Source organism: Rhineura floridana, chromosome 3, assembly GCF_030035675.1.
Source record: "Rhineura floridana isolate rRhiFlo1 chromosome 3, rRhiFlo1.hap2, whole genome shotgun sequence".
Lineage (NCBI taxonomy): Eukaryota > Metazoa > Chordata > Lepidosauria > Squamata > Rhineuridae > Rhineura > Rhineura floridana.
Window position 1 is genome coordinate 111,515,664 of NC_084482.1, and position 17,895 is coordinate 111,533,558.

General features: G+C 41.2%; 1 protein-coding gene across 4 annotated transcripts in view; it reads right to left on the bottom strand.

Annotated features, from left to right (window-relative positions):
• The window catches only part of CAMK2A (calcium/calmodulin dependent protein kinase II alpha), a 204,394-nt gene that overhangs the window by 32,678 nt on the left and 153,821 nt on the right, over window positions 1-17,895 (bottom strand). For all 4 annotated transcript variants that reach the window (XM_061617364.1, XM_061617361.1, XM_061617363.1 and 1 more), the window contains 5 exons: window positions 13,520-13,603; window positions 10,001-10,095; window positions 8,786-8,908; window positions 7,279-7,362; window positions 4,088-4,130 (listed from right to left, as the gene is read on the bottom strand). In XM_061617364.1, the coding sequence (XP_061473348.1) occupies window positions 4,088-4,130; window positions 7,279-7,362; window positions 8,786-8,908; window positions 10,001-10,095; window positions 13,520-13,603 (429 nt within the window). The remainder of the gene's footprint in view (window positions 1-4,087; window positions 4,131-7,278; window positions 7,363-8,785; window positions 8,909-10,000; window positions 10,096-13,519; window positions 13,604-17,895) is intronic.

A 17,895-nucleotide genomic window follows, 5' to 3' on the forward strand; every position in this document is an offset into this window, starting at 1 on the left:
GTTGTAGTCCATCCATATCTGGGGAACCAAGGTTGAAGACCAGTGTCCTATACCACCTGGCTATTCCACAGTAAATGCCCAGTACAAAGAAAGCCTAAGTCATTTAGGAAGATTGTGCAGATTCTCCCTATTTTCATCCAAACATATACTATAATTTCTTTGCTACGTCCAATCATTTTACCCCATACTAAATTTAATTTCAATCAACTGTCCCACTGTATTTCCCAAACCGTTAGTTTTTCCCATGTTCCAAGAAAAACCTCAGCATGTAGAAGCCATTCTGGGAAGGTTCCCCTAAAGCCCTACTTTAAAAAGTCCTTTAAAAACTTAGTTGCTGACCTTTTTTTCTTTTTTTAAATCAGCTTAAAAGAGGCTTCTCCTGAGCATTGGCTTTTTAAGAACACTTGTAAGCAATTTCTATGTATTAGGAAGATACCTTTAACCTATATTTTTCTTTTATTCCAAATAGGCAGTCTGTGCCTTTTTGCTATCCTTCTTCCCTAAAAATCCCTCTTTTCCCATCTGGTATATTTTGGGCACCACTACCTGTCCACAAAATAGCTCCCTCTCCAGAGTACAAGTTGAAATTCCTTTCTTTTTTCCCCATTAACAATTTAAAGCTAATGTAAAATGCTGCCAAATAAAGGTGATCATGTGAGTCTTCTGTTGAGGGAAGAAGACTGGCAGATGCACTGATCTGCTGACAGCAGCCCTTCCAGCGGTGTGTGACAAAGCATTTTTGGAATGATTAATTGTGCTGTGTCACTTCTTTGTGACCTATGTGTATATGATTAATACCTATTTATGAATATGACATGCTAAAAGACACAAGTCAGGTTCCTGAGTTAAGTACTGATATCACCTTTCTGCTGGATAGCTCTAAGCTACAATCCAGTACAGAGTAAGGCACACTTAAGCCTCCTATGCAGTGCAATCCTATATGTGTCTATGCAGAGACATAAGCCCCACTGTTTCAATAGGGCTTACTCCCCACCTCCACCCCCAGATAAGCATGTATAGGACCCCAGTGTAAGTGCACATAAATCTGTGATCAACTGTAGCCCTGGTTGTGTATAATTATCTGCAAACTGTGGGCTTTTCACTTTAAGTAGTTATCACAGCATGGAACCAGGGCAGGGAAGGAAAGAGGGAAAGCTTACTGGATATTTTATATAAAAAGCTGAACTGTAGTGTGGGAGGTCTTATGCATGAGAAGTATCTTCCTTTCTTTTTCAAAATTACGAAATGTTCACTTTAAGAAGCAAGCATCCCTCAATCCCTCCCACCCCTGAGGCTGAAGAATGCATGAATCTTATTAAATCTTACAATGAATTCTTCTCAGCCCTTAGCATCCCTTACAAACATTATTTCCATGTTTAAATTGGATTATTTAGGGACTTTTGGAAATAAGTTGGGGGTGGGGAACCTTTTGTTGCACTCCAACCCTTATCAGCTACAGTCAGTGTGGCCAATGGTCAGAGATAATGGGAGTCATAGTCTAGCAACATCTGGAGAGCCACAAGTTCCTGAAATAAGTAACATGTGAGCTATGTCTGGATACCAGACATTTAAGTCATACTCCAGGAATAGGTCTATGGGACACATTCCCCTATGCCTGCAGTGCTTTCTCCCCAGGCTGCTACAACAAGGAAATCCTTGTTGAAGTAGATGTCCCATGAAACGAAGGGTTTGTGCAGAAACAATATCAGGATGAAGTTCCTAACATAACGGACAGCTACAAAACATTTTACATAAATATTTCAGGATTTTTAAATGATCGTTAATAAATTAATACTTTTTTGCTTTACTAAACTAAATTATTTTTAATCAAGGCAACAACCTTGCACTAGACTTATGCAGCAATTCCATGCACACTTATTCCAGGTAAGTAGGTGCCATTAAACACAATGGGACAGGAATGTGCTGTTAGCTATTCTGTGCCTTTTCTGCATGCATAACTAAGCACAGAATTGAAACCCAAACTTAGAGGCAGATTGCGGGTACATTTGGCAAATCTAAACATGTTTCTGTTCTTGGCATGCTAAAATGTCCACAATTTCACTAAGATGGTGAAATCTGGAAACATTTATAGAATAGGAACACTGCAAACAAATCATCCCAAATATTAAAAGCCTTTGGTGTATGAAGATAACCCCTTATTTATTTATTTATTTATTTATTTATACATACATACTTGTATACCGCCCCATAGCCAAAGCTCTCTGGGCGGTTTACAGTAACTAAAAACATTAAAACAAATACAATTTAAAACAGATCTTATAAAAACAATTTAAAACACAATTTAAAAATTTAAACAGTATAAAACACATGCTAAAATGCCTGGGAGAAGAGGAAAGTCTTGACCTGGCACCGAAAAGATAACAGTGTTGGCGCCAGGCGCACCTCGTCATAACCATCATTCCATAATAGTTGTACTGAGTTGTTTACATCAGGGGTGGGCAGCCCTTTTGCCCCCAAGGACCACATGTGGTGGTAGGTAAGTGGCCTGGGGCTGCATGCCAGTTGGCTGGAGCTGACAGTGGGCAGAGCCTGGGCTGGGGGAGACACATATGATCCAAAAGCTGCAGATTGCCCACATGTGGTTTACATGACTCATGTCAATGAGAAGTCATGCCTTCAGCAATATGGACCCAACTCTGTGGAATTCCCTCCCACTAGAAATCAGACAGACACCATCCCAGCTGAGTTTCAGACACCTGGTTAAAACCATTTTCTTTCAGGATGCCTTTGCACTATGAATGCTTCTCTGCTGTTTTAAAATTTTCTGACATTTTTTGTATTAAATTTCTGAGATTTTAAATTTTTCAGGTTTTAAATTTTTGAGATTTAATTTTTGTGCATTCTATATTTTTATTATTATACACCACTTTGAGACCTAGATAGTGAAAAGCTGGATACAGTTTTTTTAAAATAAGTACACAGTAAAATAATCTGAGTGTTAACACTGTGCTATAGTGAAAACTAGAGCACATATCAGTCTAACCATGTCCATTCTTTGCAGTGCCCTGTTCCCTTGCATGCACTGCAACCAGAAAGATCAAAACACCAAATTAAATGCAAGCTATACCAAAAAGCATCTGATTTTCATCAGTAAATCAAAAGTAAAAAATTCTTAGTTTTCAGCATAAATCAAACCATCCCCATAGGATGCCATTGTAGTCCCAATTTCTTGCTTTCCAAATTATATCTGTATGCACATTGCAAAGGTGCAACTTGCTGGGAAACTACAGAAATGTTAGAATGGGCTAAGTGACAACCAACTGGATGTGCCAGAATTCTGCCTAATTTGGATTTGGTACCGAATTTTCCATTAATTCACTTATTCTCAATCGCTGAGGATCGGATTTTAATGTTGCGAATTTCCTTGGCTATTTTTGAAAACTGACTTTTAAAAACAAAATCCACCTCAAAAACTAAATTAATACTGGTATTTTTTCTGAGCAAAAAAAAAAAAAGATCGTAAAAGCAGCAGCTAGTTCATACAAAACTCAAATGGATGCCAGCCTGTTAGGTTGACGGAATACTTTCAAACCAACATCAGCCAATGGATTCCATCCCTACAACCAACAGATAACCTTGTCAATTGAGTTTCTAGTAAAATCCAGCAGATATATTTATACATTATGCATGTTTGGAGCAGGGGTCCAAAGACATTTGCATACATAATGCTAAATTCACCTTCAATAATACCAAACCAAAAAGGATGCAATGTAAACTTAAAATGGCTCTCTTCTGTTTTCTTTCCGGCATTAACGTTTGACCACATGTACAAATAACAGCAAGAACTCCAAAGTTCTTCTATAACCTTTGGCCCTCCAGTCCAGATTTTGTTGGACTACAACTCCCATCATACCTGACCATTGTCCATGCTGGCTGGGGCTAATGTGAGTTGGAGTCCAACAACATCTGCAGGGCCAGATGTTCCCTATCCCTGCTTCAGAGTTATGCATGAAAATGCCCTATACCCAGTCTTTTTCAACAAGAACCAGAGTTTAGAGAGCCTATCACACTGGCCAGGCTACATAAACAAAGAGGCAGCAAGTAAATATTGAGTTGGGTTACCTACCAGAAAAATTCCGGGTTGCTAGCATCGTAGTGAGAATTGCACCCTGAAACACACAAAAGACAAAAAGAAAAGGGGGGGAAACAGGACACATCATTGGGTTCAGAATCAGGTCCATCCCTTCCCCCACCTTAATCTCCTTCCCCTTAAAGACATCTAGTGGAAAACAGAGCTGGCTGGGGCTCCAAGAGGGATGTATCTTTGGCATTGTTCCAGGTGCATGATGAATATAGTTCAGGAATGATATTAATAGATATAGCTAACTGTTTGCAGAAAACAAGTCATTGGATAGTGGCTCAGGGATTTTTAACTACTCTGTAAGTTTCTCAGTGGTGGTAAAAGGTAAAGGTGTCCCCGCACTTATAGTGCGAGTCGTTGCCGACTCTTAGGGTGACGTCTTGCGACGTTTACTAGGCAGACCGTATATATGGGGTGGGATTGCCAGTTCCTTCCCCGGCCTTTCTTTACCCCCCAGCATATGCCGGGTACTCATTTTACCGACCACAGATGGATGGAAGGCTGAGTGGACCTTGACCCCTTTTACCGGAGATTCGACTTCCTTCTTCCATTGGAATCGAACTCCGGCCATGAGCAGAGCTTCAGCTGCATTACCGCCGCTTACCACTCTGCGCCACGGAGGATCTCAGTGGTGGTGGCAGGGGTTTATTATAACCATCTTATAGAGACTCAATATCTTTTCTTGCAGTGTTAATAGGATTTCATTCTCCAATGAACAAGCAACAACATCCATGCATTGATGAGACAGGCCAACTGACAGATTTCTAGGAGTTACTGAAGGGTTTCCTGTTGGATCTTAAGTGGAAACCTACATATATGATCTCACAGAAGCTGCAGTAAGAACTAGACTTCACAGACACATCTGCAATAGGAGCCCCTCTGTGCCCACCCCACCAAGAACAACCTGCCTTCCTATCTGTGCTGTGCCTAATTCCAAGATTCCAACATGGTAACCCTATATTTGCTTCACTTGTAAAATTAAAAAATATGGACATTTAGAGACAGATTTATATGTGGCATGTATTTCTACAGCAATTCAGTTTTAGCACCTGATAATAAAATCTACCACAACTACCACTATTACTACTACTATTACTACACATATCTCTTCTCACATAGCATATTGTCCCATAGATGTCAAAGAGCAGATCGGTCTCCTCACATCCATTTTACAGATGGGAAGACTAAGGTACAGTACTGAGGTAACATCTTCAGAGCCATCCTCTGCAAGTTAATAAAAGAACTGGTTATAGATCCCTGCTCTCCTACTATTTTACCCCAACCAACTCCCAGTTAGGACTTCCCATTTTCTTGTTGGAAAAGAACACACTCTACACATGTATCAACAGGACTGCACACCAAATGTTTCCCCACTATGTTGAAGAAAAGTGGGACATACTGCAACTGGATAAAGATACTGCATTAGCATGATGGAGTATAGCATTTACTCCTGCTTGTTACACTGGATTCAAAACATACAACAAAGTATAACTTTTCAGGGAGAAAGTGAAAAAGATCAACCAGGATATGTCTCTTTGATACCCTTTGTCTCCTTCTACTCTCTCTCTCTCTCTCTCTCTCACACACACACACACACACGTTTCTCAGTTTTCCAATCAACGCCATGAGCTAGTTAGAGGTCATATATAATAAGATTACATTAACATAATGGAAGCAGTAACAAGATTACTGGATGAAAAGCAAACACAAATCATTTTCTGTTACCTTGCCCAGTAATCTTATTAGCCTCGAGCCCCAAGGTTGCAAACCTGCACAGCTAAGGAGATAGAATAACAGCTCATGGAGATATCCAACAAGCCTTTGGAGGAAGGTGATACTGATCTTTGTCCCCAGTTTAGGGCTGGGTTGACTGATCTGAAAATAGTGAATTTGGATATTTATCCCAGTTTCATTTATTTGAAGAAAGTTCATTGAACGTGCCCTTAGGAATTCAGCTTCCATGGCTCTGGGGAGGCAATTTTTGTTTGCCAACGTCTCAGCTTCAACCCTCAGGAATTATGGATCACAATCCCAGATTCAATCTGGGACAATTACTGGAAAGGTGCTCCATTCAAACAGTGTCCACAACTATCAGGGCACCTCTGGTGAGATTGAGCTACATGACTAGTACTCTATCACCCAATTGTTGGAGAGGATGGGATGATCAGGGTTACTTCATGCAGATGTAGTTGCCTTGTCCCCATATGTCTGTGTTCTGGGATTTGGTTTTTGATCATATGTCACAAATCACCAAACAGCAGTTTCCGAAGACTGCATCCATCGCCCTCCTCTCCATCAATGTTAGCAGTAAATTTCTTCACTGGGAGCTTATTGTTTTCTTACTAGTGGCCACTTGAATGACTATTTTGGCTGGCTGGAAAACCTCAGCCAATTTCTCTGAAGCACATGGTATAGATGTATATGGCGTATTGTGCTTGCTGAAAAGCTAACACCCTGAGGTTATGAAGGGGTCAGTCCAAACCCAAAGCATTTGAGGCGGTCTGGTTCCCCTTCATAACCTTTATTACTATGTCTGATACGGGGGTATATCCTCCAGCGACTCAGTCCTCCTTTTGGAAAGATTCTATCAGACGACTCAGCACTACATTGTCTTAGAACTGCCCTTTTATCACTTTGGCCCAGTCCTCTTATGTCGTCCTTCCTTCCTTGTGCTTTACAGCATATTTCATGTCTCTGTTATACTGTATGTTGTATTTGTTGATGTCTATGGTTTCTCTTGTTATTGTTAAGCTCTTTAAAAAAACCCTAATAAATACTATTTTTAAAAAAAGCTCTCAGGAATAATTTCAGTGGACTTTATCAAGTCTTTGATCTGCCATGAAATTCTGAACAGGAAATGGTGACAAAAGCACTACCACAGCTGAAGTGAATCCCCTCCACAGAAATGAACATCTGGTTATACAACAAGAAAAAATAGGGAAGAACGCCAGTGCTCTCCTTTATCCTATGGCATTCAGTCCTTGTGATTCAAAGACTTAGATATCTAGGCAGTCCTGTCCTTTCTCAGTATGAAGGTGGCCAGTGTGAAAGTCAAAGTCTTGGCTGACAGAGCTAAGCGATGAACATGGGAAAATAAATGAAAGTGAAAACAAATCAGTGACGTATACTGATTTCCTAGAGAAGCACCTATGAGTTAGAGAGGAGATATGGATTACCTTTAGCTTCCTTCTGGCATTGAACTTCTTCAAGCAGTCCACAGTCTCCTGCCTGTGCATGCAAGAAGCCACGGTGGAACGATGCTGTAAGACAGAAAGAAAGTCTGCTCAGAAATGGAAGGGAATAGAAAATAGAGATGTCTACCTTGTTTTAGCAACCTGGTTTGTTTTACTAGTTATATTCCTTCGTTCTGTTTCTCTGATCACCTTATGTGCTCTGTCCACAACACTGCAAACTGGATAAGATCAGTAAAATCAACTGGGAAATCTGGATATTGAGACTCTAGCCTTTGTGCAATGGATTAGACTAGATGTTTCTCAGCTTCTTACAGCCTCACTTTTGTGCAGGATAATTATTTCATTTCTGCACATACAAGTGTGAACTTTGCAACATCTCTGTCTCTTAAATGTGCACTCATATATTAGACATGGTCCCGCAACTGTATCTTTGAATTCTCCAAGCAGCAGCAAATAAAACTTTAACGGTTTGTGTAAAGTAGTTTTCCAGGATATTCATTTGTTCTTTATTCTGCTTCACTAGAAATGCTGGAGATGGTTCATTAGGTGATTAGCAGCTTAAGTAACCTGCAATCTGATTATTTTATGCACTGATAGTTCAGACTACTGTATTTTTCAAGAGCAAGGGATATTCAAGGCAGAGACCTAAATATAAATTTTGCAGCCCTTAGAAAAGGGCCCAAGCCAGTAAATCCTAAAACAAAGAAGTTTTGTTTAGCAGTCTCTGGCAACTACACTTGAGAAGCCAGCAACACAAGTAAAAATGTTCCAGAAAAGAAACTGAACATATTGCTTTAATGGGAATCACCACTCTATAAGCTGTCCTGTCACGCTTCCTGATTCTGAGTGCATAGGGTTAGGATTATTAAAAAGACTTGTCAAAGTCCTCTGCAACATTTTTATTCTGGGAGCACAGCTGAGTTAGAATACTGGCTAATTTTTAAAACTATATATTTTCCACTCTTCTTAAGTTAGTTATGTTGCTGGTAGAACATTTTGATAGGTGTAAGTGGACAGCATAAACAACAGGCTTATTAGTGAATAGTTCAATGATTTTTGATCCACACAACCAGTTGCCGAAAACAAGTATGCATGGTATCATAGAATCATAGTATAGTAGAAGGGGCTTATAAGGCCATCAAGTCCAACCCCCTGCTCAATCCAGGAATCAAAATCAAAGCATTTCCGACAGATGGCTGTCCAGCTGCCTCTTGAATGCCTCCAGTGTCGGAGAGCCCACTACCTCGCTAGGTAATTGGTTCCATTGTCGTATGGCTCTAACAGTTAGGAAGTTTATCCTGATGTATACTTATGGTATGCACCTCATATAATATATGTTAATCAATATGCAAAGGATGTGCATGTCTTTGCATCACAAAGATGTCATTTTGTTCCACTGAGACCCTCTAAAAACTATCTTATGAATATTATCATCCAGGGACAATCCTCAGAATCTGAGCAGCTTCTAGAAAATGTAAGGTGCACTTACTGATATCCATGGGTGCTTCAGAGCTTCTGCTGCTGTGATACGTTTGGATGGGTTTATTGTCAACATTTTATTGATGAGATCTTTTGCTTCAGGAGTGACAGTATCCCACTCAGGAGAAGGAAACTATAAGAGCAAAGGGACAAAACATTTCCTAACAATATGATCAGAACCCACCCACCCCATTTGTGCATCCTCTGTGTAGCATGGTCTATTTGTACAGTGTCTTTTTGCACGCTACAATGATGTGGATTTGAGATGGGGAAGGGATGAAAGCATCCATTTTGCAGGAAATGGGCTCTGAGACATACAGGATACTGTCAGATTTTATTTATATTTTTACTGGGTGGGCTGATTTCCACCCAGTAGCGTGGTTACAAAAAGTAGTTTCACATTAGGTCTGAGTGCCTTTCTTGCTAAGTATAGTCCATCAAAGCAGTAAATGTTGCACAGAATGACCACTGGGTGGGGGCCAAGGGCTGTAAATGCTCTGCTTAAATCTGATCTCTCGGCTGAATTGCCATCCTGTTCCAGGTTTGACAGCTTATTACACACACAGGAAAAAGAAAAGCCCTGCTATGTGTTCTGTTCAGCTTTTGTGTATATAGAGGAAAAAACATAGCCCCTTGCACTTTAACTGTTGGGGTGGGGTAGGGGGCTTGGTGGCTATATACAAGTTGCTCTGCTTGACCCAGCATCTTTTTGGTGTGGCTTTTCACAACTGACTTTTTAAAAAATTCCTTTCAATTTTTTATTTTATTTTTTAGGCTCATCCACAAAGCAAGAAACAGAGAGGAGTTAGTACCTGGTGAGTAAAGCTGGAGTAATGTCTAGTGTGTGGAACCAGAAAGGAATCTAGAGGATAGAGGCTTTTCTGTGTAGAACTAGGAATGTCAGAGAATTTCATCAGAAATGGAAACAGGAGTGGAAATTGCCACAATACACATGTTCCTTTCAGTCATCCAAGGCCACAGATGGAAATCATGCAAGCAAATACACACAAAAAACCCCCTCTGTGACTGGTGATTTAAGCCTAGGCTTCCTCTCGTAGTCCAACACACTAACCACTACACCACATTAGTTCTCAATTAGCTTTCAAACCTGGTGCTGTGTGGACAAAACAAGACGGGAAATAAGAATTATTCAAATAAATAAGTACAAGGCAGGAGACAAGAATTATTAAAAGACAACAAGGGGATTTTTTTTTGGATCACTTACATCATAGGCTCCAGCTTTGATCTGCTGGTATAGTCGATGTTGATCCTCATCCCAGAAAGGAGGATAGCCAACCAGCAGAATATAGAGAATAACTCCTGTGTGAGAAAGGGAGGGGGAGGCATTGTTACATAAGCTCCAGCCAAGTGCAGGTGGGAAAAAGGGTAAGTTCACTGACTCAGAAGACTGGAACAGCAGGCCTATGCTACCAGTGAGCCTCCTAAGCAGAGAGCTAGATACGTTATTGAACACCCAGCATCACACCAGCATGTGTGAAATTGTTCCTTTTTGTCTGAATTATCAAGGGCTGAGACCTATGTATATATTTTGTTCAAGCTGAATCATCAGTTTGCATCAGAACTTGCCTGACAACCTGTGCATTGAGCATTCAACCTGATTTCTTTGCAGAGAGATTAGACTACATTGGCTATTTAGTGAGCATTCATTATGTTTTCTGATTGAAAATATAACCTATGATGTATGTTCCTAATCTGCTTAGTGCAACATCCAGTCTTGGTTCAGGCCTGGTTATCAGGAGAAGGACACGGGGGGTGCGACCCTGTTATTCGTACTTGATCTCTCAGTGGCTGTTGATACCATTGACCATGATATCCTTCTGGGCTGACTTGGTGAGATGGGTATCTGAGGCACTGCTTTACAGTAGTACTGATCCTATCTCCAGGGTTGTTTTTAGAGAATAGCATGATTGTCTTTTGTCCCCCTGGCAGTTGTGATGTGGGGTGCTGCAGGGTACCATCTTGTCCCCCATACCGTTTTACATCTATATGAAGCCCTTGGGAGTGGTCATCAGGAGATTTGGGGCAGTAGGCATGATAGCTCTATTGCTCTATAACATCTGAATCGGGAGAGGCTGCGCAAGCCCTGGACTGCTGCCTGGACTCGGTGGTGGGCTGGATGCAGGCCAATAAACTGAGTATGAATCCTAACAAGACAGAGGTGCAGTGGGTTGGTGGTTCCCGAGTTCAGATAATTGGTCAGGTGCCTGCTTCGGATGGGGTCTGAAAGTAGTCTGGGGGTAATCCTCAGTCCATCTTTGTCGCTAGAGGCCCAGCTGACTTCAGTGGCTAGGAGTGCCTTTCACCACCTTCAGCTGGTAAGATAGCTGCAGCCATTTCTGGGCCAGGATAGCCTGATCACTGTTGTCCATGCACTGGTAATCTCCAGGCTGGATTACTGTAATGCGCTGTATGTGGGGCTGCATTGAGATTGGTCTGGAAGCTGCAGCTGGTGCAAAAATGCAGCAGCAAGACTGCTCACTGGGCCAGGGTATCGCCAACATGTTACCCTGCTGCTGAAGGAATTGCACTGGCTACCTATTAGCTACCGAGCTAGGTTGAAGGTGCTGGTTTTGGTGTACAAAGCCCTATACAGCTTGGAACCAGGATACCTGAAAGACCATCTTACCCCTTATATACCCAGTCATTTATTGTGCTCTGCAGGTGAGAGCCTCCTGCAGACACCATCTCATCAGGAGGTCCATTCCGCACAACATAGGAAGCAGACCTTTAGTGTAGTGGCACCTACCCTTTGGAATTCCCTCCCGTTAAATATTAGACAGGTGCCATCTCTGTTATCTTTTTGGCACCTACTGAAGGCCTTCCTCTTTCAACAAACCTATTAAGTAGACACCTTATCCCAGTCTGCATCTGTGTTGGAATTGCTTTTTAATGCATTTTTAAAGCTTTTTTTTAAAAGATGTTTTGAAAGATGTTTTGTTTTAATATATTTTAAAGTGTGTTTTTATGATGTTTTAGAGTGTTTTACTGCTTTTGTTTGCTGCCCTGGGCTCCCACTGGGAGGGTGGGTGGGATATAAATCTAATTAATTAATTAATTAATTAACATTCTGCAATCCAACACAGAAAAAAAATGTTCTCCCCATGTGTGTGCTGTGAAAATCAGGTTGAAGGTAAAACGTTTAATTAAATGAGTCACTGATGCATCAACATGCCAAATAGGTGACATATACTTGCAGCCTAGCCTCATGCAGAGAGAGTTGGGGTGGGGGGCATTGAGAGAGAGAGAGAGAGCTGTTTATTTGATTTTTTAAAAATAATTGATTTTGTGGGATACTGCAAAAAAGATATTATTGTTGACAAACAGACTTTCTCATAGAGACTGCCAGAGACTCCATTGGAAACTCTTCAGAAGTCACCCTACTTAGGAGGTGGCAGCACCTTGTCATCGTACCAAGACATGAACTATTTCAGTTCTTACCATTCAGAAGATCTTCTCAGTTCAGTAATCACATCAAATATTTTAAAAATGCCATAGGAAGCCAGGTGTTTTGCATCGAGGAACAACATTTCATCTGATACAGCATCCAGTCATGAAATTTAATTCAAGATACCTGCGCTCACTTTCTGCTCTGCCACAACAACTCATTTGAGCTCTACAAGTGATGTAGCTTTACTATGCTTCCTTTTCTCATTTTTACAATATGAATAAGAGCTTTGCTCTAATTCTCAAAAGAATGGTGAGGATAAATAGATTAATGAATGAGCGGCTCTTTGATGCTATGGTAATGGGGGGATGTAATGGACTCTCAAAGTAACAAACATCCAGAAACACAATTTTTAATCTCCAAATTGTTCTTGTTAATGACTGTGGAAGTTCTCTCTGGTGAATGCTAATTCCATAAATCCATAATCTTTACAGCATAGTGTTTCCTGGCTGCTAAAAGCTCATTCACCCAGTACTTGGCTGTTTTCCCCACTGGTCATAGGAGTAAGGTTTTGTTGTAAGATTTTCAGCCCATCTTCTTCTAGGTTCCCTCTAGTGCGCATTATGGTTGTGAGCCATAATTAATACATGGGTTTGCCATATTGCGTGGTGTATTGAGTTGACCAGAAAGAGTTTGTTACTTTTCCTGTAAGCTGAGGGGTTATCCACCCGTCAGAAGGGGCACTTAAGGAAAAAAAGCCTTCCCGTTGCCTTTACAATAGCATTCAAATACTGAGCATATCCCAGGTTTCCAAATGATTTTTTTTTGTAACACTTATATCTCACCTTTCCTCCGAAGAGCTTAAGGTGACATACACAGTTCTCTCCCATTTTATATTCACAACAATCCTGCAAGGTAGTTTAGGCTGAGAAATAGTGACTGAGCCAAGGTCACGCAGCACTCTAGGCACTGCACCACTCTGGTTCATATCTTGCATAGATGTAAAGAATTATTCTGATAGTAGAAGTGGAAAAGACATGGCCTTCCATTTGAGAGCCACAACAGGGGATGACAGTGGCTGTTCACTTCCTCTTTCATACTGTACAATTAGGATCCTATCAAATATATGGTTTACCAGCCCACTGTCATTAATAATGTGGCTTACAGAGCAGCACCAACAAAGACTGCTAAATACATCTTAGAAGTAACCAAGCCCTATGGACAAGATAGGGACTGTATGTAATACAAATCATGGTGAGATTATCATAGTGGTCTCCATCTCTTTCCCCAAAGTCTATCTTGCCTATATATCCATTTTCAAAACATATCCTCGCTTACCACATGCCCACAAGTCCACAGCTTTGCCATAGGGATCCTTTCGGAGCACTTCAGGGGAAAGATAGCCTGGAGTACCTGCAAAACCTGGGAGGACAAAGAATTACAATATGCAACTAGTTACATTGGTCCCAGCAGAATCTGTAGCTCAAAGCACAAAACAATTAACAGTCTTGAGATTATTTAACACCAGAATTCAGACACCAAGAACAGGAATAGCATAGGGAAATGTTATTTTATATTCCCACTGAACCTCTTGTTTGTTCTGCACAGGATGCAAGCTGAGATAGGGATGGAATTATCTGTCATTTTGCTTCTCTCAGTTTCTCATTTTTCTGCTCTTCAGTTCTCCACATTTAAAGAGCAATTTGTGATTTTTCAAAATAAATCCTCATGAAAATTCTTCAGTATCAGTGTGAATTTCTTCTAATAAATACATTTTTGTATGCAGTTTTTACTAATGTACAAATTTTTGAAAGCAATTTATCCTAATATAATGCATTTTTGATGTTATTTTCACCAATATATTCATTTTGTGCACACTTTATTTTATGGATTTTTGTAAACATTGCTTGGGTTAGAGCACCTCATCACAAAATGTGGATGTGTGAATTTTGAAGTACAGCTGTTTTTCGATTCTCATATTATTTCGTAAAGTGCAAATTGGATATATTCAGATTTAAATGCAAACTGAATAGAATTTCTCCCTCATCCCTAATCGGGGAGCAATTCTGCCGAAAACCATTCCAAATTTGAGTCTTCCCATGCTTGTGGAGCTGAGTCAAAACCTCACTACCCACATGCAAGAGAAAGGCATAAGTAGTCTCACTATAAGCCCAAGGTGTGTAGATATAAAAAAATTTTTTTAGAAAAAGCTTTTAAAGGGGAGGACCTCCCCAAAACAGCCACATAAGAACTCAGTGGCAAGGAATGTTGAATGAATGAGGGCGGGGGAGGAATGACAAGCAAGGGGGGAATGCAATAGAGTGGCTGGAAAGGGAGAAGGAGACACAGAGAGCCCTGGGCTCCTTCGGGAAAAAGAGTGGAATATAAATACAATAAACACGCAAATAAACAAATGGAAAGAATTGTCTTATTGTCTGCATTTTATTCATTTATTTTATTATACTTGTATACCGCCCCATAGCCGAAGCTCTCTGGGCGGTTTACAGTAACTAAAAACATTAAAACAAATACAATTTAAAACAGATCTTATAAAAACAATTTAAAACACAATTTAAAAATTTAAACAGTATAAAACACATGTTAAAATGCCTGGGAGAAGAGGAAAGTCTTGACCTGGCGCCGAAAAGATAACAGTGCTGGCGCCAGGCACACCTCGTCAATAACATCATTTCATAATATCAAACTGAATGTAGCTAAGAATGTGCAGAAGTGTTTCGACCACATATACCTCCCCCAAAAAACTCACAAAATGGAGGAAACTAACCAAAAGAAGAAGGGAAATGTTCAGTGTGGAAGGATGGAATAGTGACTGACTACTGGAGGGGGGGCACAAAGGAACAGTGAGGGGAGGAGAATGGAATTGAGTGGAGGGGAATGGAATGGAGTTACTGGGATCCTGAACAGAAGCACTCCATGTTGCAACATTTTATTGCAGGGCTCCACTTGTTTAATATAACTTCATTTGTTATGGTGGCTCCATTACATATGTATGCCAGTGTAACCTATACCCACTTTTAATCTCAATTTAGGAAGTCCAAGAATACTAGCAGACAAGGGAAGGGAAAAACATCACAGATATCACTAGAGACAACCTATGCCTGGGTTACAGATCTGCTTTAGCATTGGTAAACACTGCTATGACATATGATCATCTGTTCTTTCCACTGCTCATATAGGAATACATGAAGATGATTTGGTTTTTTGAAAACTCACTAGTCTTCTCTTTACATTTTAAATTTTAGTGCAAGAATTTGTATGTCATGATATCCCATGCTTTTATGTAAGCAAATGTTGCATTTTCTGTGCTATGTTGTTTTCATGAAAACCGTTCAGGGTCACAAATGAGTAAAGTAACAAACAAATCCTCCATGGCGTGTGCCTCCTTTCAATCTTCTTCTCCTGAGATTGCACTCTGTGTACAGTTTCCCTATGAAGGGAAAGCAAATAGTTGTCTGAATCCCCTTTAAGATGGCTAAGAGAGGCTTAATATATTACATTCTCCTACATGGAGATAACCTCTGTGCCAGGGTAGGGGTAGATAGTATGCTCAAGACTATGTGTGTGTGTCACAATTCAGTGGGAAAAGCAGAGTGTGGCAATGGACAGAGTCAAAATCAGCTTCCTGAGAATCTCAACTTTCATTAAAAGAAAAAAAGATCTAGTCCTTGTGGCCACGAATTTATGGTAGAAAGTGTCATCAATGTCTTAGAAGTCAGAGAAGTGAAAATTTTATTTATTTATTTATTTATTATACTTGTATACCGCCCCATAGCCGAAGTTCTCTGGGCGGTTTAAAGTAACTAAAAACATATACAATTTAAAAATACATCTTTTAAAAAACAATTTAAAACACAATTTAAAAATTTAAAACAATATAAAACACATGCTAAAATGCCTGGGAGAAGAGGAAAGTCTTGACCTGGCGCCGAAAAGATAACAGTGTTGGCGCCAGGTGCACCTCGTCACAAAGATCATTCCATAATTTGGGGGCCACCACTGAGAAGGCCCTCTCCCTTGTTGCCATCCTCCAACCTTCCCTTGGAGTAGGCACCTGGAGGAGGGCCTTTGATCTTGAATGTAGTGTACGGGTGGGTTCGTAACGGGAGAGGCGTTCCATCAGGTATCGTGGTCCCAAGCCGTGTTAGGCTTTATAGGTCAAAACCAGCACCTTGAATCGAGCTCGGAAATATACAAGCAGCTAGTGCAAGTGGGCCAGAATCGGTTTTACATGTTCGGACCGTCTGGTCCCTGTTACCAATCTGGCTGCTGCATCTTGCACAAGCTGCAGTTTCCGAACCGTCTTCAAAGGCAGCCCCACGTAGAGTGCATTGCAGTAATCTAATTTAGAGGTTACCAGAGCATGAACAACAGAAGCCAGGTTATCCCTGTCCAGATAGGGACATAGTTGGGCCACCAACCAAAGTTGGTAGAAGGCACTCCATGCCACCAAGGCTACCTGAGCCTCAAGTGACAGAGATGGTTCTAGGAGAACCCCCAAGCTACGAACCTACTCCTTCAGGGAGAGTGCAACCCCATCCAGGACAGGTTGGACATCCACCATCTGGTCAGAAGAACCACCCACTAGCAGCATCTCAGTCTTGTCTGGATTGAACCTCAGTTTATTAGCCCTCATCCAGTCCATTGTCGCAGCCAGGCACCGGTTCAGCACATTGACAGCCTCAACTGAAGAAGATGAAAAGGAGAAATAGAGCTGCGTGTCATCAGCATACTGATGGCAACACACTCCAAAGCTCCGGATGACCGCACCCAACGGTTTCATGTAGATGTTGAACAGCATGGGGGACAGAACTGACCCCTGTGGAACCCCATACTGGAGAGTCCAGGGTGCCAAGCAATGTTCCCCAAGCACCACCTTCTGGAGGCGACCTGCCAAGTAGGAGCGGAACCACTGCAATGCAGTACCTCCCACTCCCAACTCAGCCAGTCTCCCCAGAAGGATACCATGGTCGATGGTATCGAAAGCCTCTGAGAGATCAAGGAGAATCAACAGAGTCACACTCCCCCTGTCTCTCTCCCGACAAAGATCATCATACAGGGCGACCAAGGCTGTTTCTGTGCCAAAACCAGGCCTGAAACCGGACTGAAATGGATCCAGATAATCGGTCTCATCCAAGAGTGTCTGGAGCTGGCCCACAACCACTCGTTCAAGGACCTTGCCCAGGAATGGAACATTTGCTACCGGCCTTTATACTGAGTCAGACCACTGGTCCATCTGATTCAGTATTGTCTACACTGATTAGCAGCAGCTCTCCAGGCTTTCATATGGAGGACACTCCCAGTCCTTCCTCGAGATGCTGGGGATTGAAACTGGGTAAGTGTCTAATGGTGCCAAACCCTGATTATGGGCCTGGCTGCATGCAGCTGCTAATTAATAGAAACCAACCAATAACAGGATATATATTTATTATTTTTACTATTATTAAATGAATGACCCACCCTTCAACAGAAGGTCCCAGAGCAGGTCACAGCAATATACAATATATTATTAAAAATAGTCACTACTAGAGAGAGTCATAAAATATACATCTCAAGTGTCAAATGCCAGGGTAAAGAGGTGCATTAGCATACAACAAAAGCTGTACAATGAAGGTGCCTGATGCGCTTCTCTGGGGTGGGAATACTACAATTTAGGGGCTGCCACAGAAAATGCTATCTCCTGGGATACCCTCCCC